Source organism: Tachypleus tridentatus, chromosome 13 (assembly GCF_004210375.1).
Source record: "Tachypleus tridentatus isolate NWPU-2018 chromosome 13, ASM421037v1, whole genome shotgun sequence".
Classification (NCBI taxonomy): Eukaryota; Metazoa; Arthropoda; class Merostomata; order Xiphosura; family Limulidae; genus Tachypleus; species Tachypleus tridentatus.
In genome coordinates, this window is record NC_134837.1 from 110169248 (window position 1) to 110195703 (window position 26456).

Sequence of the window (26456 nt, forward strand, 5' to 3'; positions counted from 1 at the left end):
TCAGGAGCCTTTTTAATACCATATGTAATCATGTTCGTATTTGGAGGACTTCCCCTGTTTTACTTGGAGTTAGCTCTGGGTCAGTACTACCGCAGTGGTTGCCTAACTATCTGGAGCAAGTTGTGTCCGATCATGAAAGGTAAATCTATTATTTTTATTTGTTTCATTTTTCAAAACTAATATTCTTGTGGTTTTCGACATAAATAAGTTAGACAGAATGGTATATAACTTTAGAAAGGTTTTCAGAAAATATTACTGTTGAGACTTTTCAAATAAAAACGTTCTATCTGGATAACAAGCAAAATCTAATAACTTTAATCGCCACTTTTTACGCCTGAATGATTTTATTTCACTATTCAACGGAAAGAGAACCAGTCACGATAACCAATCAACGAGTCCCGGAATTCATCATACGGTTCAATGATGATGTATTTATTATGCATTCGAGCCTTGCGCCCTCTATGGTCCAGTTATCTTCGAACCTTGGCTTTATCGTCATTTCAGAATGTCACGAAGCTTTGTTATCAACTGGATGTTTTAATGTTTCCATAGCAACACGGCACCCGACACCTGGCAGTTAGGTGATACTCAGACGTCGTTTTCTTAGAAAATTTCTCGCTCGGTTTTTAACCCGGGTATCTGAAATTACAGAACCAAGATTAATTTCTCTCCTTTTTAGCAGATCTATTTGAACGAAAGTAATTTAAAGTATTTTTAGACGAAGCTATCCTTGTAACACTGTACCTTCTCATAATATTTTCTATTAATTTACATTCTGTCACTTTTAACAAACTGTCAAACGTCGTTTTAAAAAATTAAGTACACTCATAACTTATATTTAAATTTAATATTCATTGTTCAAGCCAAACTTTTATTACGCTCTGAAACAAACTTTGTCATGTACGTGCGCCTGAGAATAAAATGATTTGCTAACGCGAACTTAAGATGTTTTTTTCAGTAAAGACATGACACCCAGAATACGTTGGTTTTACAAATATCTTAAAAATTAATTATCGTGTATGTATATAATAGACGTAAAACTGAAACAAAATAAACCTCTCCAAAAATGGCAACTTCCATGTTAGAAATTGTATATCTAAATTGACGAGTTAATAAGTCTTTGTACAAATTATAAAGTTTGATTTTCTTTCAACACGATTGATTTTCAACAAATGACTGTCTTCATTGTATTTAAAGGATCGTAATTTGTTTTACCCCCCATAAAACATTTTTATCTCAACAGTATTTCTCCTTCAGTTATAGTTTAATATTTATTTATTTTTATTTTTTTCTTTGGTTAAACTTGTGTTTCATATGTGGCTTATTTCAGTTAATCATGAAGACTAATAATTCGTTTGTTTTCAGTTAAAATTTACGTTCCAATAACTGATCCCTTTCAATTGATACTAGATAAATAATTTTATTGTTGAGTAAAATGTACGTTTCATTATTTGATATTATATTTTAGTTAGTGACTTTTTAATTGAAAATACCCATTAACTTGAACTTCATTAGATCAACTCATAAGCAGTATAATAAACATATATGTAATCACACATAACTACCAAACAGAAACGACAGTTTATTTTAACGCTTCCAATCATACTATGATATACAGAAATTCATAAGTTTTATTGTAGTTTAATTGGTGAGAATATATTTGTGAAATTATTTTTCCCTTTTAAAATTCAAAGTCGTAAAACTAGTTTACAATGTATACATATGATTGCGTGTGTATGTGTGTTTTTATATGTGCTTTATTAATTACCGGTATTATTTAGATCACACTATATACTAAACGACAAGGACCTAGTTGCTCAGTTTATGAATTTTGTTTTCGTTCTTTTATTCTTATTGAAAGCACAAGTTACTTTTTTCATATTATAGCACAATACGTATCCGTTTTACTCACACATATCTTGGATACAACAAAGTTTTATGGCTTCTACTGTTAGAGTTACGTTTTGCTGTTTTTTACTTGTGAGCACTTCAATGTACAAGTGTGATTATATTTACAAGGTTTCATTGCTGCTTTATTACACACACGTTCGGTCAGGTTCTTAGGCTTGGCTACTATTAAGTGAGAAAAGTAATATCTTTTACAAAACACATTTTCTTCAAATTCAATACTTTGTTTTTCTTAGAAACAAACTTAGTTTGACATTTGAATAAAAAACAACCGTACATTCTTAGCAGCCTCATACTTAATCAGAAGTTATATTCACACATAAAAAACACACACAAACACACACACACACTCAAAAACAAATATGAATTTTACATTTCTTATACTATCGTTTCTCAAACATTTTCTTATGCACCTTTATTTAGAGACTCAAAGATTTAAAGAGCTCCAAACGGCAACCAGAAGTACATAGTAACCGCATGACAGAGCAATCAACACGTTCTTAGGGCGAATATAAATTGTTTTAAAATTCAGAACAAAAGTAGGCCAAACTGTAATTATTTTCTTATGACTCCTCAGATGAAGCTTGGGAAACTTCTGCTTAGACCAACTATATATGACTAATACAATCAACAAATTTATACCAAGGGCGTAAGAAATATAGCCATCTGGACAGGAAACACGTCTCATCAAAATTCCCTGTTGAGAGCGATACAATTTTACTTTCGTTCCGTAAGCCTTTATTATACTAGTTCAGTAAAACGCGGTAATCATAATACATTCAAGTGTGCTCAACTGCTTTATGAACATCTTACTATCATTTAAAAGGATAAGAAAGATGGAAACCATAATTCCAGCATAAAACATTTTAAACTAACTTTTTATAAAATACATGATTTACAATATAACTCTTACAACTATATTCGTAATTGCGAAAATCTATCCATGTTCTTTTTACACGACAAACAGTATGGTCGCCCTTTATGATTTAGCAAATGAACATTTTCAGTTTGGATACTGGAGATTTAATGTGCAAATCGCAAGCAAATGTTCTCAGTATCATAGTGCTTAGTGTATTTAATTATCCTTTTTGCCTTCTTGAAAAAACAAAAACAAAGCACTAAAACAAACAGATGACTTCACTATATTGTTCATAAGTAGTGTAAATTTCGGTTAACGTTTTCTAACTATTGAATTTGCTCCTTATTATAAAACACATAACACTATTAACAGAGGAGAGATGCTAGCCTATTAAAGAGGACCTTTGGTAAATTGCAGTTAACATATATTCATTCAGCAGATACTCCGATATGATTTTGCTATAAGAAAAACACACAAACTCACACATATATGAGGAAATAATAACATTTCACTCTAAATACCCCTTGCATTTGTCTGGACGCGTAAAAATACAGCTTTAGAGCAAAGGCGCCAAAATTCTCTATTATTACTAAGAATGAAGACATCTCAAGGAAATTCAAAACCTACTAGTTTTTAAAGATTTAATTTCATAAGAGCTATAATTTTTAATATAACACATGACGGTGTGAAAAGCTGTGTGCATATAAATTATAACAAATTAACTAGATGGCAAAACGTAAACGTTCTCTATTTGGACAGGGATAGGTTACACTACAGTAATTATGTAACAGTGTATTAACTTTCTTTCATAAGCACAAGTTCTATTACACAAATCATGTGATAATATGTCAAGTTTCTTCTAATTACAGGTATAAGTCCCATTATACCAGTTACACAATAATGTGCAAACTTGCTCTTTACTGCGGGTATAACCTATATTGTACTAATTACACAGTACTGTGTACATTTTCTGCTTAATAGCGCTATACGTTACCCAACATTAATTATATAATAACATGTGAACTTTCTTCTTACTGCAAGTATACGTTTCATTATACTAATCATACAATAGAGTGTAAACTTTCTCATTAATATAGGTTTAAGTTATGTAATACAATAATGTGTAAATTTCTCCTTACTGCAGAACCCAAAACATTTTTGAATTTCATACTTATATTTATAGAGCTTTGATAATACATTATAAATACGAAGAGATAAGTAATATATGGTTGCTAATTGAATACAGCATTAAAAGGGTTTGTTTTTGTTTGTTTTTTAGAATTTCGCACAAAGCCACTCGAGGGCTATCTGTGCAAGCCGTCCCTAATTTAGCAGTGTAAGACTAGAGGGAAGTCATCACCACCCACCGCCAACTCTTGGGCTACTCTTTTACCAACGAAAAGTGGGATTGACCGTCACATTACGACCCGACGGCTGGGAGGGCGAGCATGTTTGGCGCGATTCGGGCGCGAACCCGCGACCCTCAGGTTACGAAGCGCACGCCTTAACGCGCTAGGCCATGCCAGGCCATTAAAAGGGAATTTATAACAAATATGGTAAATAGAGATAGAAAAATGATCTACGAAAATTTTCATTTTAGCCAAATTTATTATAAAGATGAGTAAAACATTTGAGTATGCACTATAAAATCTGAAATACAATAAAAATAGTAGATAGCACATTTAATAAATTTAGTAATAGTTCAAAGGTAGTTAAAGTGCTGAGTTAAAATCTGTTAATGAAAGAAACTAAAGAAAAAAGTAAATTTATCATTTATTTCAGGATTAACAGGACAATTATTTAATGTTTTTAAGAACATCAAAACTTCCTCCAATTTTTAAACCTATAACTTAATATAAAGAAAATGTTGGGGCACCAAAGGTAAAATACAGATAAAATAAAAACTGGGCTTCATAGAATAGAATGTGAATGTGGTAATAATCATATTGATCAAACTAAAATGAACTTAAAGTACATATTACAGAAATGTATATAGATTACACAAGGATTTGTTTGAAACTAAGCACAAAGCGATACAATGAGTGTGCTTTGCCCACCACGGATATCCAAAAGCGGTTTCTAGTCTTGTGAGCTCGAAGACAAACCGCTGTGCCACTGGTGAGCGTCACGTAAGGAAGAATATTATAGAAACTTCAGCCGCAGCAGAAATCGTACAGACAAAGTGCAATTTTCTGTATCAAAACCACAACTAAAGCTCAATCAATTAACGTTGTAATTGTAATATCCAAAAACATTAAAATTGATAGAAATGATATTTACAAAAGCAAAATTATTAAATCGATATGAAGAGCCACATATATAGTATGAAATACTGTAAACATTGATTGTAGTTTTGTGTAAATAACGGTGCAACATAATAAGTCATTACATATTATTAAACTTTGAATTGTGTATCATTTATTAGACTTTAATTATTTATTTTACTTTAATGTACAAATTCCCTAATACACTTATAAACTTCATCATAACAATTATCAAAAAATGTGTAAACTTTTTATTTATTCCAAGTATAAGTCGCGTTACTTACATCAACTGTATCCTTACTGTAGAAATAACAGACATTACACTAATTATACTATAACATATAAACTATATCTTTACTGTACGAGTGTAATAATATTTAAAGGTTGATAAGTTATATTATACTAATTACATAACAATGTGTAAATGTGTAGGTTCTGTCAATACTGCAGGTATAAGTTATATTATACTAATTATATAACAATGTGTAAGTTCTCTCCGTACTGCAGGTATAAGGTACATTATACTACTTATATAACAATGTGTAAGTTTTCTCCGAATTGCAGGTATTAGTGACGTTATACTAATTATATAACAATGTGTAAGTTCTGTCAATACTACAGGTATAAGTTACGTTATACTACTTATATAATAATGTGTAAGTTCTGTCAATACTACAGGTATAAGTTACGTTATACTAATTATATAACAATGTGTAAGTTTCTATCCGTTCGAAAGGTATAAGTTACGCTACACTCATTACATTGGCCCGGCATGGCCAGGTATGTTAAGGCGTGCGACTCGTAATCCGAGGGTCACGGGTTCGAATCCCGGTCGCACCAAACATGCTCGCCCTCCCAGCCGTGGGGGCGTTATAATGTTACGGTCAATCCCACTATTAGTTGGTAAAAGAGTAGTCCAAGAGTTGGCGGTGGGTGGTTATGACTAGCTGCCTTCCCTCTAGTCTTACATTGCTAAATTAGGGACGGCCAGCGCAGATAGCCTTCCAGTAGCTTTGCGCGAAATTCAAAACAAACAAACAATCACTGCAGATGTCAATGTGTCTTGCTACTGATACTAATGACATACTAGACGTATGCCTAAGCTCGTATAACATGAGACAAAAGCTAAAAAAATTTCATGTAGGAAAAAATGTAGACAGCGACCATCGACTGCCAAACAAAATTATAACAATAGCTAAAAATAAAAGAGATATTGATAACTACTGTCAAATAATTACAAAATGCCTTCAAATCGCAGCAAATCAGGCAACACCAGAACAACAACATCAAACTATAAATAATACATGGAAACCACATAAACAACTGTTAACACTAATCAAGCACAGACGACAACACATGGAGACAAGAGCCAGCGAATTAAAAACACAAATAAATAAAATAAGAAACCAACTCAGAACAGAAATTAAATTATTAAAACAAGAAAAATGGGACGATTTTCCACCAAACGTAATGAAAAACAGATCCGAAACAATTTTGGACACACCTAAAAACACTCATAAATGGAGATACAAGAAAATACCTAGAACACAGTAATACATACACAGCATATATAAATAAAGAAAAAGCCGAAATATTCAAACAACAACTTTAAACACATTTAAAACACACGATGACCCAGACATGAACACATACTTCTATAATAAAGCAAATAACTTTATAACAAACAACAGTGAACTATTCAAACCACTCTTCCCAGTAGACTTAAACAATTATCAAACCAACAACAAAACGACGACACAAACACAATTTCAGCACAAGAACTCATATAAGCAATGACAAACACCAGGAGAAGATGGTATACAAACAATTCTTCTTAAGAAAGACACTCCGAAATTATTTGAACATCTCACAGCAATTTTTAATCTATCATTATACTCTGGTTATATCTCAGTTTCTTGGAAGCATGCAAATGTATTAATGTTCCATAAAGAAGGAAAGCCAGTCAAAATCCCAAATAGCTACCGACCAATCAGCCTGACCAGCTGTGTTGGCAAAATTATTAAGAGAATAATTAGTAACAGGCCCTAACATTCCTGAAGACAACATCAAAATTACCAGAAAAACAAAATGGTTTAAAAAAATTCAGACAAACAACAGACCAACTTATTCTGATTAACCGAAGCAACTGTTGATAGTTTTAATAAACGAGAATGCACTGTCGCTTGCTTTCTCGATATTGAGAAGGCATTAGACACTGTATGGCATAACAGCTTCCGGTTCCGAATGCAAGAAATGGGATGAATTATTCGCTGGCTATCTAACTTTCTGGAAAACAGATCATGTAGAATAAATGTTGAAGGGACCTTTTCTGAGAGTTTCATTAAAGAAGATGGTGTTCCTCAAGGAGAGGTAGTTAGCCCTATCCTATTCATCATGTACGTGAATAATATGCCTCTAAAAAATCCAAATAATGGATACTCATCACAGTTTGCAGACGATGTAGCAGTCTGGAAAAGTGCACCAACACCAGCAATAGGAGCCACAAACATGCAACCACAATTAAATAGAATAAATGGATATTGCCAAAAATACAGAATCAAAATAAACACAACTAAAATACAACTAGTAGTATTCACTAAGTTAACTAAATACAAAAAACACAATCACAGATGTACATGAATGGAGAACAAATCCAGACTGCTACATCTGCAAAATTTTTAGGATTTATGTTCGACTCAAAACTAACGTGGTTAAATAATATTAGAACGAAAACTTGGCGAAGAATATGCTAGGAGTCTAATTGGCAGAGCAGTAGAGCTGTGGCAGACAACATCATAAAAATATATAAAACATACATTAGATCCGTCATTGACTATGCAGCTCCTGCATGGATAAACGTAAGCAAAAAACTACTTCAAACAAAACCACAAACAATACAAAATACATCACTCACAACAGCTTATAAAGTACCCAGAACAACATCATCATAATTCATGTATAAATACGCACACATTGAAACAATAGCAGATAGACTCCTACATAGTACAATAAACTATTTTGACAAAAATTGGAGAAAAAATGAAGTAGTAAGCGAACTTGACAGGTATTGTTTACATGATGAGGATAGACCTAAGGGCCTTTCCCCAGTGAATATATATTTTCTAAATAAATAATAGGCCACCTATAAACTAGACTACACATTAAATTAGGGATTAATTACTAAACACTGAAAGTTTTTTTTATGTAAACGTTTTATAGTTAATATCTAACTGATGAATGTGCAAATAATCTATGGAACTATAAGAGAAATGATTTATTTGCACCAAGTGTATGTGTAGATTCTGCATGGACATTGTCCTAAAAGGGGTCTGAGTAAGTGCGGGTTACTCTGGCCCACTTGTACCATATGTAAATACACTTGACAGTTGTAAAACCAAAATTTCAAGGAAGGAGGAAGAGGTTAACGAAACCTGACCCTCCTGGGTATATAAACGTCAATACCCAAATACCCATACAAGATAGAGATCACTACAGGTGAATCTTAAATTATTCTAATCACAGAATAACGTATAAAACTGCACATTACTGCAGGTGCCAGTTAAATTATTCTAATTATACAATAATATGTAAACTTTCTCTCTACTTTCCTTATAACTTTCAATGTACTAATTATATAATAATGTGCAAACATTTTCTTTACTTTATGTATAAAATATATTTACTACACAGTACGGTGTAAACTTTTTATTACTAGAAGTATTAGTTTTATTGTACTAATTATACATAAGTGTACATTTTATTATTATTGTATATATTAGTTCCATTATACGATAATGTGTAAACTTTATCTTTAATACGGGTATAAGGTCCAGTATATTACCTATATCACAACGTGTAAACTTTCTTCTTACTGCAAGTACAAGTTACATTATACTATACAATTATACAATAGTGTGTAAACATTCTATTTCCTGCCTGCAGCTTTAAGTTTATTTTTACTAAGTATGTAACATCGCGTAAAGATTTTTCCTTAATGGAAATAGTAGTCACATTGTACTAGTTATACCAGAATGTGTAAGTTTTCTTTTTATTTTACCAATAATATGTATCAGTTAGATTTATTTAATTATACACTAACATGTAAACCTTTTTGTCACTACAGATATAAGTTACATTATACTGTTCATATGGAGATATTTTGTGAGGGCTAGGACCTTTGATTGACCTGCTGATGCACTTTGTTAATAATGGTGTGACTCGGATAGCTCATGTTCCAGAACTCCTCAACTTTCACTTATAGCTTCGAGAACTTGGTTGTAGACGTCAACGGCCATATCTCGGTATCTCCACTGGACAGTTTTGCAAAATAGGTGAGGAAAATGAAGTCAACGGCGATGTAGTTTGGAGATGTTACCTCCTAATTGCATAGAGACTGGATACGAAAGGGGTGACGTAAGATCTGAACAAGATAGAGGAACAAAAGCTCTGAAGGCGAATGACAGCAAAGTATGTGTCACATCTAGAGTACAGTCTTAACGCTTAGCAGGATGAATGGCCAGTCATCTCTGAAGAGTCTGAGATCTAAAACAGTATGAGACCCAAAGATAGTAATTGTAGAGGCTATGATACAGAGAGTGGAAGCTTATACAAAGAAGACTAGGTCCCCTGCGCAAGTTGTGTTGTGAATAACGACAAAGAAGAGATACTTACCCAGAAAGGTAATCTACAAAATAACCAGTGTGATTTAAAGTCAATCGAGAGTTCAGTATCTGAGTTCAGTGGTAGAGTTTGTTTCTTAAAGAGGAACATCAGAACACTTTATTAAACATGTAAGCTTGATAATTTTTACAGTAAATGGACATATTTCGATTAAATGTGATAAACCTAACTGAAGTTAAATGGCTAGAATCGTGACAGATGGATAGGAGGAACCAGACAAAATATTTTTCATTAGAAGATAAATTCAGGAGTGGAGTCGCCATTCTGGTGGACAGAAAATATTCTTGATCAGTGCAAAAGTACAGGCTTATCTCAGACATAGTCATCATGATCTAGACTGAATACAAGCCATTTAGTTTGGTTATCATACATGATGATATGTGCAGATATGTTGTAACCAATGTAACACAGTAGACGTAGTTTTAGTCATGGGCAATTTAAAAGCTAAAAGACTGATGTAGGAAAATTTAGAAATAATGTTGGTCATACGGACACGGAAAAGTTACAAACTCCTGCAACTGTGCCCAGAAGTTTATCTCCTGATAGTTACACGTTCTTTAAACAACCTTTAAGATAATTGTACACATGAAATAGCCCAGGATATATTCATGGGAACGAAACAGACTGTGAGTTGGTAAAGCAGCGCTTCAGAAACTGTGTAAGAAATAGTGATCCTGCTGCTGATGTAAATTCGGATTATAACATGCTGGTAAAAATCGTGCTTAAACTCAAATTATTAAAGAAATAAAAAAATCAATTACACAGAACACGAAGTTAGTGAGATAAATGAGTTCCCGGAAGTAAGAATTGGAGGGGTTAATATATGAAGCTGAGGCACCCTAACGATATTGGCAGAGTCATGGGAAGCATTACAAAGAATAAAGACTTAGTGAGCAGCAGCAATTTAGAGTTTTAGAGTACTGGTTTAGCATGAATATGAAGAAGATAAGAACCAAAAGTCAGAGTTAACATCAATATGGATGACCACACAGTAGAAAAGTGGAAAAGTTTGTCTACTTGGAGCAACTAATAACTGGAGATGGTAAACGTGAGACAGCAGTCAAGAGACGATAGAAATTTCAAGAGCAAATTTCACCTGTCTGAAAGATATATTAATAGCAAGAAACATTAGGTTAGAGACAAAGAAGAAACTGATATATATACAGAGACTTGGGCATTGACGAAAGAACTATAGAGCAAAATGGAAGCGTTGGAAATGTGAATGATTAAAATAATGTTGATTTTGAATTTCGCACAAAGCTACTCGGGAGCTATCTGCGCTAGCCGTCCCTCATTTAGCAGTATAAGACTAGAGGGAAGGCAACTAGTCATCACCACCCACCGCCAACTCTTGGGCTACTCTTTTATTAACGAATAGTGGGATTGACCATCACATTATAACGCCCCACGGCTGAAAAGGCGAGCATGTTTGGTGCGAGCGGGATTCGATCCCGCAACCCTCGGATCACGAGTCGAACGCCTTAACACACTTGGCCATGCGGGGCCTCAAATAATGTTGAAAATAGCATATACAGAATATGAAACAAATGAGGAGATACTGGAAATGGTCAAAACATATATTAAAAGCAGATATCCATTGAAGAATGTGTTAATATTTTGTATTCATTATCAGAAAAAAATAAACTTCAAAGAACTTTGATGGAAGATACGGTGACTGTCTGAGAAAGTCACATGACAGGAACGCGTTGACAGTTAATATCGTGAGTGGATTAACTACAATTAGCTGATGATTAAAGTATTGTGTAAACTCTATCCTTATTGTTGTATAAGTTTAATTATACTAATTATAAAATAAGTGTCAACGTTTTCCTTGTTGCAAGGCTAAGTAGATTGTACAATAATATATACACTTTCTACTTAATACAGCTACAAATTACATGATATTACTCACACAATAATGTGTAAACTTTCTCCTTACTTCTGGTATATATTACATTATACTAACTATACAATAACGTGCAAACATTCTTCCTAATAGACGTATAAGTTCTATTCTATTAATTACACAGTAATGTGAACATAATAATTTATAAACACTGATGTTACTACAGATATAAATTATATTATACTAATCATCAAATAACATGTACACTTTCTCCTACTACAAGTATAAATACCATTATACTAATTATATGACAGCGTGTAAACATTCTCGTACTACTCATATAAGTTACATTATACTAATTATATGACAGCGTGTAAACATTCTCGTACTACTGATATAAGTTACATTATACTAATTATATGACAGCGTGTAAACATTCTCGTGCTACTCATATAAGTTACATTATACTAATTATATGACAGCGTGTAAACATTCTCGTACTACTCATATAAGTTACATTATACTAATTATATGACAGCGTGTAAACATTCTCGTACTACTGATATAAGTTACATTATACTAATTATATGACAGCGTGTAAACATTCTCGTACTACTCATATAAGTTACATTATACTAATTATATGACAGCGTGTAAACATTCTCGTACTACTCATATAAGTTACATTATACTAATTATATGACAGCGTGTAAACATTCTCGTACTACTCATATAAGTTACATTATACTAATTATATGACAGCGTGTAAACATTCTCGTACTACTCATATAAGTTACATTATACTAATTATATGACAGCGTGTAAACATTCTCGTACTACTCGTATAAGTTATATTATAATAATTATAAATTAATTTGTAAACTTTCTCTTTACTTCAGGAATAAGTTATTCTGTACAAGTCATAAAATAATGTGTAGAGTTTCTCCTCACTTCATGTGTGAATTACGTTATAGTAATTATAAGATTACGTGTAAACTTTCTCCTACTACAGGCATAACTTAGATTTTACTAATTATACAATAACGTGAAAATTTTGTGCCTATTACACATATAAGTTCCATTATACGAATTATGTAGTAACAAATTCATCCCTCACTTCAGTTAAACTGCATTATGATACCATGGAAGAAACATTTCTTGCTAACGATGTAGATAACACTACAAGTACACTGAATAGCAACATTTATTGTTTTAAACTTCCCTGCTTATTATATTTACAGGTTATTATATGTCCATTTAGTGGAATATTGACTACCTTTCTAAACACATGAATATACCACTATGTAATCAGTATTTATCAACGTACTATGTTCTAGAGGCAATACATAGAAATATAATTACAACAAACAAATAAACGTTTCATATTTATCTACATACTGCAAGGGTATCTTACAAAGGAAGCACACAACACTGTTTTTCACTCTCTTGCTGCTAATTTGGTAATTATAACATAACCAATGAAAACAATGTGTTGTAGTTTATTCATATTTCAAGTATATCGTGCAAAGCAAGCATACAAAACTTCTCTTGCTGCTAATTTGGTAATTATAACATAACCAATGAAAACAATGTGTTGTAGTTTATTCATATTTTAAATGTATCTAGCAAACCTGTACACAACATTCTATTTCTTTTCTTCCTACTGCAGGGATAATGTTACTGATAAATAACTGTGCTGTAGTTTCTCTCCATACTGCAAGTATATGTTACGACGCAAGTACAAAACAACATATATCTTCCCACCATAGGGATAGGCTACGCCATCTGTGTTATTGACCTTTATATGGCCATGTATTACAATACCATTATCGCCTGGGCCGTTTACTATCTGTTCTCATCCTTCACATCCGAGCTACCCTGGATCAAGTGTGGTAATTCCTGGAACACAAACAACTGCCAAACCCTTGCGCAGAGGACAGTCAACGCTTCCAACATGTCGACCAGTCCGGCTCAGGAATTCTTTGAGTAAGAAGTTTTTTTAATTCACTGAATATTTTTAATCGTTCTTCACTTTACAAAATTTGTTTTATTAGTCGAGTTGATGTTAGACTTTTGTTGAATTGATGTCTGAAGTTTGCAAGAGAATAACGGTTGGAATAAGATTCACTCACTTAAGTTATTATCGATGCGCCTTATGTTTCAATATTATCATATTATTATGTATTCGCAATGCCATAAAAATATTTACAATATTATTACAATTTTGTGTTTTTGCTATGCTTCAAACAATACGAGAATGACTATCATATATATGTATCTTATCGGTGCTTTAACCAATCTGTAGCCTTTCATCATATTACATCTAAGCTGCTTAACTGTTCAAATAGCAATTCATTACAATAAGTTTTAGTTCACTAAGTGCTATAAGAACTTTAGTTACATGTATCGCTGGAGTTCAAAACAAGTTTTCTCTAGTTTACTAACTGTTGTGAGGATTATATTAGCTATAAATATAGACGGTTTTCAGTATAAAGTGTTTTCAGATTATTAACCGTTATGAGAAATACATCAGCTGGAGAAATATTTGGATATCATTATAAGCTTTCCAGTTCAGGGTTACTCTCTACTTTACTAACCAATTCTCGCGAAGGTAAGTCTACGAACTTACAACACAAAAATTTGGAGTTCAGCTCCCTGCGGTGAACACAGCAGGTAGTCTGCTGTGGCTTTCTCTAAAACAAATAAATTAACTCACCATTGTGAGAAGTACATTAGCTGTAGAAACAGCTGGATGCTTCATACTGCTGTATTGCTGACAGATACAAATAAGTGTCAATACAAGAGCTCTTCATATTGTTAACCCTTAAAATAATTATCTTAGTTACAGATATTGTTGGTATTCAATACAACAGTTGTCCAGTTTGCTGTTCGTTACAAAAACCGTATTAGCTCCAGAAATAACTATTTAAATACAAGTTTCTCCAGTACACAAAATGTCGTGACAACTTAACTTGTTACAGACATCTCTCCATATCAAGTCACTGAATGTCAATACTAGGTTTCTCCAGTTTAGTAAATATTTAGAAATTTGTTTTATGTAAAGATTTCGCTGGATGATAATGAAAGATTACACTACTTTGCTAATCATTATTATGATTGTTTTACTTAAAGAAATAACTTGTTTTCTTTATAAAGTTAACCATTTAGCAAACAGTTATGAGAAATGAACTGTTAACAGATTTCTATCTTGTTCAGTAGGTTTTCCAGTTTAATCGCCCGTTACGAGAACTGTATTTGCTGTGAATATTAGTGGATTACAATCCTATGTTCTAAATATCTCTAACCTGTTTTGAATCAGCGTTAGATACAGTTAGATATTTTGACTTTGTAGGCACGGTTTATCCACTTCATTAACCGTTATGATAAATGTATTAGCTACAGATATCGCTGGATTTAAATACTGTATTCGTCCAGTTTAGTAGCTTGTATGATCAGTATAATAACCAGAGATAACACTACATTTCAACACAAGTATCATCCAATTTATTAAACGTCATAATATCCCTTAGCAACATATTTCTTTGGGTTCAATTAAAGGCTGTCGAATTCAGCTATAGAGATTGTGTTATATAAAACTATCACAGACTTTTAATACAACGTTTTTCCAGGTAATAGCTGTCATGACAACTTTTTTGGCTAGAAATATCTCTAAATTTCAAGCCAAAGTTATTTCTAATCTTTATGATTATCGTATGAGCTACAACTATCGCTGAGTCAGTACGACGTTTTAACACTTTTTTTCTAAGCGTTAAGAGGACATTTCCTACGGATATCAATATTTCTGATGAAATCTTTTACTGAAATCCAACTGTATCTTTAGCTAATACAGCTGTCATAACAGCTAATAAACAGAAGAAACCTCTCACTGTACTTATAGCTAATACGGCTTTCATGACAGCAAGTGAGCTGGACAAACCTTTCTAATATCTAGCTGTATCTGTATAGCTAATACACCTCTCACAACTGTAAACTGTGAAACTTTGTACTGAAATTCAACTATACCTGTAGCTAATAGATGCCTTAAAACAGTTATTAAACTAGAGATTAAATTCCATTTTAATCCAGCCATAACTGAATCTAATATATTTTTTCATAAATATAATAAACTAGAGAGCTTTTATTTAGATCAACCAATATCTGCAGCTAATACAGCTCTCATGTAACAAAATTTTACTTTATCTTGTTCCTGGGTAGAAAGTGTTATTTCCCAATTGTTCATGCCAAAAGTAAATGGAAAAGATTTGTTTTTCTCTTCAAACTTTGCTTTTGTGACCCAGGTAATGAAATTTTCAAATTTACCCATTTTCCAGAACATTCCAAGCAGGTTCAGTGCTGAGTAGCTGATAGAGAATTTTCTCGAACTTACAAGAATTTTCAATAACTTTCTAGAATGTTGTAGAACTTACAAGAATTTTTAGAATGTTTTAGAACTTACGAGAATTTTCAAGAACCTTTTAGAATTTTCTAGAACTTTCCATGGTAATATATGAGGGGCTCACCACTCACCACTTTAATTTAGTCCCAGCTGCCTAAGTGAACACATAGACCTATCTGTTTTTTATCAGAGATAGCATCAAGAAGCTGCAAGTATTCTCCAGACGCATTCTGCTATGTATGTGGCCAATTTAACAAGACAAAAACGAAAAAGTACTCTGTGACAGTATCTGATGAAAATATGTGAAGCCTACAAGGTATATTTCAGTATGCCTGTCAGGGATCAAGACAAACCCTGGTCACCTCTTCATTGATAGCTCATTCAGAAGCCTCAAAGCTGTGCTGCTCCATAACGGGAATAAGTATCCGTCTCTTCCCCTGCCTCATTCGGTGCACCTCAAAGAGGAATACACCAGCGTCAAGACCTTGCTAGAAGCCTTGAAGTATGATGAGTATGGTTGGGAGGTTACCAAAGACTTCAAAATGGTGGCATTCTTGATGGGTCTCCAAGGAGGTTTTACCAAATTTCCCTGTTATCTTTGCCTTTGGGACAGCAGGGGCACTGCAATGCGCTAAAACAGGAAGCACTGGCCACAACGGACTGAGTTCTCTGTGGGGAGGCACAATGTCGAGTGTGAGCTACTAACGCACCTCCAGAAGGTGCTGTTCCCACCATTACACATAAAATTGGGTCTTATGAAATAACTTATCACAGCTCTTGAAAAGGAGTCTGCAGCCTTTAAATACCTTCGAGACTTCTTCCCTAAGCTGTCTGAGACAAAGGTCAAAGCTGGTGTCGTCGTTGGACCGCAAATAAAGAAGATCCTGGAGAGCACAGAATTCCTCAAGAAGCTCATTAAGAAGGGAAAAAAGTCTCGGGGCAGCTTTTTCGCAGTGGTTCGGGGCTTCTTGAGCAATCACAAGGCCGAAAATTATGTAAAACTGGTTGAGGTTCTGGTGAAGAACTACAGCCATATGGGCCGCAGGATGTCTCTGAAAGTCCACATCCTTGACGCTCATCTTGATACATTCAAGGAGAACATGGAAGCATACTCCTGTGAGCAAGGCGAGCGCTTCCACCAAGATATACTGGACCTTGAACGCCGCTACCGAGGAGCGTATAACGAAAAGATGATGAGAGACTATATGTGGGGGCTGATACGTGAAAGTGATTTAGAGTACAGTCGAAAATCTCGAAAAACTACTCACTTCTACTAAACATTTTTGTTCATTTTTGTGTAACTTTAGTATAAATACATGTAAATCTTGATTCATATGTTGTTTTACTCAGACTTTATGTAAATGAAAACGTGCAAATTTGTCCGTTTTTACGTAGAAAATAGGTTAATTTCTAAATTTCATTATCCAGGTCACAAAAGCAAAGTTTGAAGGGAATAATGGCCAATTTCTGTACTTTTACAACATAAGCAATTAAGAAACAACACATACTATCCAGGAACAAAATTTGTATTACATTGTGTTATTGATATCTAACGATATTAGCAATCAATGCAATCTTCAGAACAGTTAGTGAACTTTTCAACCTTGTATTTAAATGGAGCTGTAGCTAAAACAGTTTTCAGAAATATTAGGAAATGATAGTCAGCAATAGGTGTAAATAATGTAGGTCCTATAATGGTACATAAACTCGAGAAATCTTGTACTGAAATCTAGTGATATGCAACTAATACCATTTTCATAACGGTAAATAAAGTCATGAAACATGTTTGACTATCTATTATTACCTCTTGTTAAGTTGGTGAAACATATTATTGGTATGAGAATTAAAAAACTATCTGTGGATTTCAGAACAATATTTGTAATTCAGTAAGTTTATTGAAAGGTATGTTACCAAGATACATAACTGGATTTCAGTAAAAGGTTTCTTAAGTTTAATATCCGTTACAAGGACTGCATTAGCTGTAAAAATATTTGGATTTTGTTTCAAGGTTCTTCAGTTCAATAACTGGTACGAGGACTGTATTAGTTTCAGATATTGCTCGGTTCCATTTCAATATATTCGAGAGTTTTACAATCGTTATGAGAACATTATTTGATGCAAATATCGCTAGATGCCAATATAAAGATGGGTGTTTAGTTTACTAATGTTATGAGAAAGGTATGGGCTTTGGAATAGTTGAATTTGAATATACAATATTTCTTTAGTTTACTTATGTTACGAGAACTGCGCTATCTAAATATATGTAATGGCACCCAATCAACTTTCTCCAGTTCACTAACCGTTAAGAGAATTGTAGTTGCTACAACTGTTGTAATATAATATTTTTCATATTGTTAACTTTTTAAATATATTTAGTATAGATATGGCTAGATTACAGCACGAAGTTTCTCAGTTTACTAACGGTTATGAGAACTACTTTATCTGCATGTTTCACTGTATTTCAGTACAAAGCTAGTACAACTTACTTATTCGTAGAACTGCATTAGATATAGAAATAGCTCTGTTTTATTATTAGGTTCTCCATTTTACCAACGTTTGCAAGAACTGTGTTAACAGATATCTCTGAATTTCAATACAAGGTTCTCTTGTTTAGTATTGTTGGATGTCATTATAGTGCTCTCCATTTCTCTAACTATTATTCAGGTACACCTTGTTCTTAGCCACACCTATACCTGAATTCCATTACAAAAGTTTTAAACCCTAACTACTGTAAGACCTGCCTTACTAATATATATACATATATTGTTAGATAAAAATACAAAGTTTCTCCAGTTTACTAACGTTTATGAGGAATTGTGTTTAGCTAAGTTTATTAATTTTACTTAACGTTATGAAAAACTTACATATAAAGCTATCATGACTTTCAATAAACCGTTTTTACAGTTTCTTGACTTTATCAGAAATGTTTTAGTTGTTCCAACCTATAACTTTGAGTATAACGTTTTAAAAGTATTTTTAACCTTTATGAGAATTATGGTTACTTTCAGGTTACTGCTTATTCTCATTATAAGCAATTTACTACCTGTTGTGAAAATTGTATTAGATACTGGTATAGTTTGGTTTAAATACAAGATTTCTACAATTTACTCTCTGTTGTTGGAATTGTATTAACTACTAAATTGTATTTAGTTGTATTTAAATAATAATAAAAGATTTCTTCAATTTACTAACAATTATGAGAACTTTATTAGCTAAAGGTATTGCTGATTTTTAATGGAAGGTTCTTATAGTTTGTTACCTCCATGAGAATTGTGTTCAGTTACACTTTGTTATAGAATTTCGGATAAAAATTTCTTCAGTTTAATAACACTACGTAGCACAAATTTTGTTCCTGGATAGTATGTGTTGTTTCTTAATTGCTTATGTTGTAAAAGTACAGAAATTGGCCATTATTCCCTTCAAACTTTGCTTTCGTGACCTAGATAATGAAAGTTAGAAATTAACCTATTTTCTATGTAAAAACGGGAAAATTTGAACGTTTTCATTTACATAAGTTCTGAAGAAAACAACATATGAACCAAGATGTAAATGTATTTACACTAAAGTTATACAAAAATGTTTAGAAGTGAGTGGTTCTTTGAGATTTACGACTGTAATGTATCAACCCCAAAATATATTCTCCCATCATGCTTTCGTTATACACTCCCAGGTCACAAAAGCAAAGTTTGAAGAGAAAAATAGGTCTTTTCCATTTACTTTAGGCATAAGCAATTGGAAAATAACACTTTCTGCTCAGGAACAAGAAAAAGTAAAAATTTTGTTACATGGTGTAATTGTTATAAGAATTTTGATGGCTAGATAGAGCTTACTACTAACTCTCACTATAAGATGCTTTTTAGTTTACTAACTACCATAAGAACATTATTAGCTAAAGTTATCGTTGTATATCAGTATATGGTTTTCGCAGTTTACTAACCATTAAGTTAATTCGATGGGCTTCAATACAATGTTCTTTAATTCTTTAACCGTTTTTAGAGCTGAATTAGCTACATATATCGCTGGTTTTCAATTCTAGCTTTTCCAGTTTGCTTACAGCTATTGTTAAACGTAAGGCTTGGTCAAATTGTACTTGTAATGAACTTTTATAGAGTTGTATACAAACATTAATTAAACATATTTTTCACAAAAGAGCTTTACATAAGAATTTAGTTTTTTACAGTTTTAATATTTTAAAAGTTTTATTTTTTTAATTTCTAAAGTTAATAATGAATATCATTGTCAGTTTTCACTTCGCAGTATCACGTAATATTTGTTTTGTTCCGAATTGCTTATTTTTAAGTTTTCTTTCTAACCTATAATAAATGTTCAATCATAAATTACACACTTATACTATAAATATCCACAAGTTAAATATTAAATGTCGTTCCTCTAAGTGTCTTTCTTTACTAAGAAATAAACAAGATTGTTAAGCCTACATGCTACGCCTTTACTTAAACCAACTAATGGAGATTTTTAAACCCAGTTATAGATTAACTAGAAATCTACTTAAATTATAATAATTGTAGGACATTCTATTTTTATTTTTCTTGTGTTGGGGAGTACGGTGTGTTTTTAAGTGCATATTTTGAGTTTAAAAAATATACGTACTACAAATAACCCTAATACAAGTATCTTCCCAATGGCTCATTAGTAAGTCTGCAGACTTGCAACGCTACAAAATCGGGTTTAGATACCAGTGGTGTGAAGAGCACAATTAGCTCATTGTGCAACTCTGTGTTTAACAAAAACCAAACCCTAATCAAAGTTGGGTTAAAGTTCGATAGGACTATAACGATAGAGTTCAAGACCTCACATGTAAGTACTAAATATATTATTTTTTATGTAATTTTGTATTTATTGTTATAAAGGTAAATAAAATGTAAAATGTAGAAATGTAGAAACCTATCACACTGGAGACAAGAAAAAAAAAACCTAATAAAAAATTAATAGGGATATTTCTCTGTGAGTAATCCATGTAAACTGCTCGAGCGCTATACACTTAAGCACTTAGCTTACCATAATTTAACCTACATTCTTGCTGGACAATTTATTACTTTAGTTCTCTTGTTTGTTAGTCTTTAGATCCGAGTAAAAGATAATAAAACATTAAAATCTAAACAAATGATGTTATGAAAAGGTTGAAGATCTAAAACTGTAAGGATAAATTATTACAATTGTGCGTAACATTTTCCAGCCATTCGAGAGAAAAAGAAAACAATTCTTTTCAAAACGAAAAGAAAACGTTTTGATTTATTTTATATTTTTCAACTTTTGATAAAGATAATTTCGCTACAGTTAGCATTAGAGTAGTTGAAATAAGGGTAAAAAATAAAGTACGTTTCACCAAAAATTCTTCTGACATTCACTTAAGAGGTCCTTGTGGCTCGGTTAAATGAAATAATAAAGCTGTAGGGTGAAAAACTGCTTTCATTCTTAACATGAAAAAAAACCTTTCCTTTAGACTAATAAGGGTCTGAGCCAATCTGACTCAGTAAACGCACAGACAAATTTTTAGTAAAAATACTTTATTAAAAGTCACGACATGGCCATGCGTGTGAAGGCGTGCGACTCGTTATTTGAGGGTCGCGGGTTCGCATCCCCGTCGCATCAAACATGCTCGTCTTTTCAGCCGTGGGGGCGTTATAAAATGACGGTCAATCCCACTATTCGTCGGTAAAAGAGTTGGCGGTGGGTGGTGATTACTAGTTGCCTTCCCTCTAGTCTTACACTACTAAATTAGGAACGGCTAGCACAGATAGCCCTCGAGTAACTTTGTGCGAAGTTTAAAAACAAACAAACTTTATTAAAAAATTATGTTTTTTAAAACAAACTTGTGTTGTTTACCAGAACCTTTTAAATGTCGTGAAAATACCACTTAAAAGGTTCAGAATTACATTACGTTGTCCAGAAATAAATGTCGGAATTCTTATGATGACATTTAGAAGCTGAATATTAGTAAGTTATCGTTGGTTGGTTGGTTTAATCCAGCGTCTGTCGCTTACAAGGTGTCTTAATTGTTTGTTGTTTCAACTCTACTCAGAGTAAGTTTCGGAGCCCCCAAGGCATCATGGACAAAAAGGACTTTCGTCTGATTTTCCCCTACGACATCAAACCTGGACGAAAAGCCACCGGAACTACACGGAACATTAACCACGCAATTAGCTATGGATCTGTTACTGAATGTACAGTGTTGGAGATGAAAGTCTTGAAGACCATGAAGGTCATGGAAGGAAGTCATCCTTAGATGAAAACACAATAAGGAAAGCAGTTGAGACAGATCCTCTCATAACAGTACATAAGCTTGCAGAAAAGCTAGACACGAGTTAATCAAGCATTGCCAACCACTTGAGTGGATTGAAAAGATAAAGTAGTTAGATAAGTGTGTTCCACATGAGCTGACTGAAGATCAATAAAATCGGCGTTATGAGACCTGTCATGGATGACATTCCAAAAATTGAACGAATTGGGAATCGAGGTTCTGCATCATCCACCTTATTTCCCAGACTTTCCCCTAAAGATTTTCATTTTTCTCAAGCACTTTGACAATTTTTTAACAATAAACGCTTTCAAAACCAAGCAGCTGCAGAGAAGCTTCCAGGGAATTCATTGACCATAAAAGCTCTGATTTCTACAGCAGGGGCATAAACGTGTAAAGATACACGTTGACAAAAGTGTGTTGAAGCAAATAGTGCTTACGTTAATTAAAGCATGCTTTACAACACAACACTTCTCAGCTCAAAAACAATATTTATTTATAGACAACCTAATAGCATACATTGCTATATATATTTTCATAGATATGAGAGTTATTAAAATTATCAGATTGAACTTGGCCAGTGTTTGAATGTCTTTTGACGCGGAAAGGTCAGGTTCAAAACGGACCTCTTTCTTCCTCTATGAAAATACTGCTTCTAACGTCAAAGGTCACATACATAGGGATGTTTAAAGACTACTTTAACTAAAACTAACACTTGATTTATTCACAAGGTTGTTTTACGCTTTACTAATAATTAAGAGAAATGTATTAAATAAAGCTTCTTGTGTTTACTGACCGTTACTGGGAATTTTGATCAGCAATACCGTATTATTTATCCTCACACAAAGCTCCTACAGTTTACTAACCGTTGTCATAATTGTACCGGTTATAGCTATTGCTAACATTTAGTACATGGACTCTTCAATCTACTAATTGTTATGAAAAAACTGTGGTTAACTCCAACTTACAACTGAATTTCAATGTTTGGTTTCCAGAGTGTTTAGGGAACAATGTTAAGTAACACTTTTTTTATTATCCCTACCTCATACTCAGCATTCGTTCACTCATCTATTTTAACAAACCAGCATCTTTTCGAGCCAACTTTTGACTGTTCATTTATAATTTAAAGTTCATGTTTCCTCTAATAATCTTCTGTACTTGTTAAACTATCAGATTTCTGCTCCACTGTAGTCTTTAGCTATGTATAACGAATAATACTAAATTTTAACAATCATTTCTCTTATCCTACGTCAGTCTTGGTATTCAACTTTGAATCTACGGTCATATCTAAAATGTAAAGAGAATTCCGAAAACTTCTGTTGCTAATATCTATTAGGCGAATCATATAACTTTAATAAAACTTACTCAGAATTCAGGTAAATTCAACTGTTTTTATGTGAATCATGTAATCATGTAAGAAAGGATTAATGAGGATCTCAGTGGATTTTATTGTTTCAAGTTATTTAAAGTTAAAACATTTTGATGAGGATCTCAGTGGATTTTATTGTTTGAAGTTATTTAAAGTTAAAAACATTTTGATGAGGATCTCAGTGGATTTTATTGTTTTAAGTTATTTAACGTTAAAAACATTTTGATGAGGATCTCAGAGGATTTTATTGTTTCAAGTTATTTAACATTAAAAACATTTTGATGAGGATCTCAGTGGATTTTATTGTTTCAAATCGGTTTTTATGTTAAGAAGGATTTAAAGAGGATTTGATATCATTGTCGTTTGAAGTAGTTTTTATATGAATAATAAAAAGTTAAAACATTCAATGAGGATTTCAGCAAACTTCATTGTTTCAGTTACATTAATAAGGCTCATGTAATCTTAAATAGGATTTACTGAGAACCTTAGCAAATTTCATTGTTTCAGGTACGTTTTCTTATTAAGCATATAACCTTGATGTGGTTTAATAAGGATTTCATCAACCTTACTTGTTTCAAGTAGTTTTTATATGAAACTCATTAAATGAAGAAAGGATTTAATGAGGATTTCAGTGAACGTCATTGTTTCCGGTGTTATATTTTAACTGTATAACTTTAAAAACGTCTGATAAAATTTCAGTTAATTTTTTCAACTATATTTTATGTGAATTATGTACTTTTACGAAAAATTTAATGAGGATTTCAGTTAACTTTTATAAAACTTTATTGAGGATTTTAGCCACAGTTATGTGAACCATATCACCTTAGTAAGCATATAATTATGATTTTGGTGTAAAAACTTCAGCTTTGTGTTAAGAAGGACTTTAGTAGATTGTAATTAGAATTTATTATGTTAAATTAGATTCAAAATTATTCTACACTATGTAAACTGTGCTATGACTGTTCCATCTATAACTAAATAGTAACAATAAAAATTATGGTAAAAATGATATTTCGTTTTATTGTACTGCGTTATTGTTTTTTTCCGCTTTTGTGATTTCGGAACATTTCTCTTGACCTATTTTTAAGATTACAGGACGTTACGTTTCTTGTTAGTTTTAGAAAGTTTGTCTTACATTTTCATGTCAGAATAGGTAAAATTGTTATGTGCTTCAAATTAAGTTCTTCTGTAAAATGACATCATTAGAAATAACTTCGGTATTTCACGGAAATATCTGAGAAACAATATATCCTATCAATATCATGAGAAAAAGCAACATAAGCTGTCAGGTGCTGCTATCAACAAGTTATAAAAGAAAGGTCGAAGATCTAAGTGAAACGTGCCGTTGACAACCGTTGTCAGCAGCACGTGCCTATCGTTCTAATGAGCAGATCGATCCAGGTAACAGACCAACCCAACCAGAAGAAATAAATCTTCTCGATAAACCGGCAGCTCACAGCCACTAATGAATTCATAAACGTTAGCGATAACTCATAAAGAGGGATATCATTCTCAACAATGAAGTCACTAGTCATCGCTCATGCTGTCACGGAGTGAAAGAACCGTTCATTTTGGTTTTCATTTTTTATGGAGCACAGCTGATAAGCGGTTTTGTTCAACTCGCTTCTTCTCTGATACTGAGCCCAAAATTTTCAACTGATTGGCATAAATAAGTGGTTAACGTGGCGTGAACTTGGTCTACGTTTGAATGATGGTTGTGTTTACTAACTTCTGTAGGGGTTATCGTTCACACGCTAACTATCACAACGAGTCACGGCCAGCTATTTATATCATACAACATTACTTTCGTGCTGCTGAAAACCATTGTTCCAACACTTCCTACAAAAAATCATTCTTTTACATTCTGTATGTACACTCATTTTGCCACTTGATATATATATAAATATTTGCCATAATTTGATATTTATGAACACCCTTTTTTGTTTTAGTTGTTTGTATATAAGTATCCTTGGTATGAAACACTTTATGCATACATTTGTGTTTTTACACATAGTTTTGTTCTTACAGTCTATTAAAATATTGCTGCAGGATAATTATAATTCTCTAAGTGGCTGATATGTCAATACATTGCTAGCAAAGTAAGACAATATATTGTTTTGAAAGTTATTCGAGAGTGACAACCCGTTGGTGGCCTGGCATGACCAAGCGTGTAAAGGCGTTCGACTCGTAAGCCGAGGGGCGCGGTCGAATCCCGGTCGCACCAAACATGCTCGCTCTTTCAGCCGTGAGGGCGTTACAATGTTACAGTCAATTCCACTATACGATGGTAAAAGAGTAGCCCAAGAGTTGGCGGTGGGTGGTGATGACTAGCTGCCTTCCCTCTAGCCTTACACTGCTAAATTAGGGACGGCTAGCGCAGATAGCTCTCGAGTACTTTTGCGCGAAATTCAAAACAAACAAACAGATAACCCGTTGCTTGGAATACTAATCAGGCATACCGTTATCACTGATCAGTATTCTAATACCATATCAGTACATTACTATCAAAGTGTAGTAACACATAGCATTGAAAATTACCCGTTGCTTGGGTAAAGCTTCAACATGATGTTATCTAAAGCTGACAATAAATTTATTGCTTAATGTGAAATAAGTCAGTTTATTGTACCAACAAAGTAACCACATTTTAAAATAAGATAACAGCGAAACACTTTTCCTTGCAGACGCAACGTGCTCCAGATACAAAACGCTAAAGGAATTGACGATATTGGACCCGTAAAATGGTCTCTTGCACTGTGCCTAATGGCTGTCTTCGTTATAGTATATTTCTCATTATGGAAAGGCGTTAAAAGTTCCGGAAAGGTTAGTACAAAGATACTTTTTGTCAAATAAGTACTTCCAAGTAAACCGTTATTCATAC

The 26456-nt window shown here is 33.0% G+C and overlaps 1 protein-coding gene across 2 annotated transcripts in view; it reads left to right on the plus strand.

Annotated features, from left to right (window-relative positions):
- The window catches only part of LOC143239707 (sodium-dependent serotonin transporter-like), a 60812-nt gene that overhangs the window by 12446 nt on the left and 21910 nt on the right, over positions 1 to 26456 (plus strand). For both annotated transcript variants that reach the window (XM_076481116.1, XM_076481115.1), the window contains exons 2-4: positions 5 to 139; positions 13327 to 13543; positions 26260 to 26398. In XM_076481116.1, coding sequence (XP_076337231.1) covers positions 5 to 139; positions 13327 to 13543; positions 26260 to 26398 — 491 coding nt within the window. The remainder of the gene's footprint in view (positions 1 to 4; positions 140 to 13326; positions 13544 to 26259; positions 26399 to 26456) is intronic.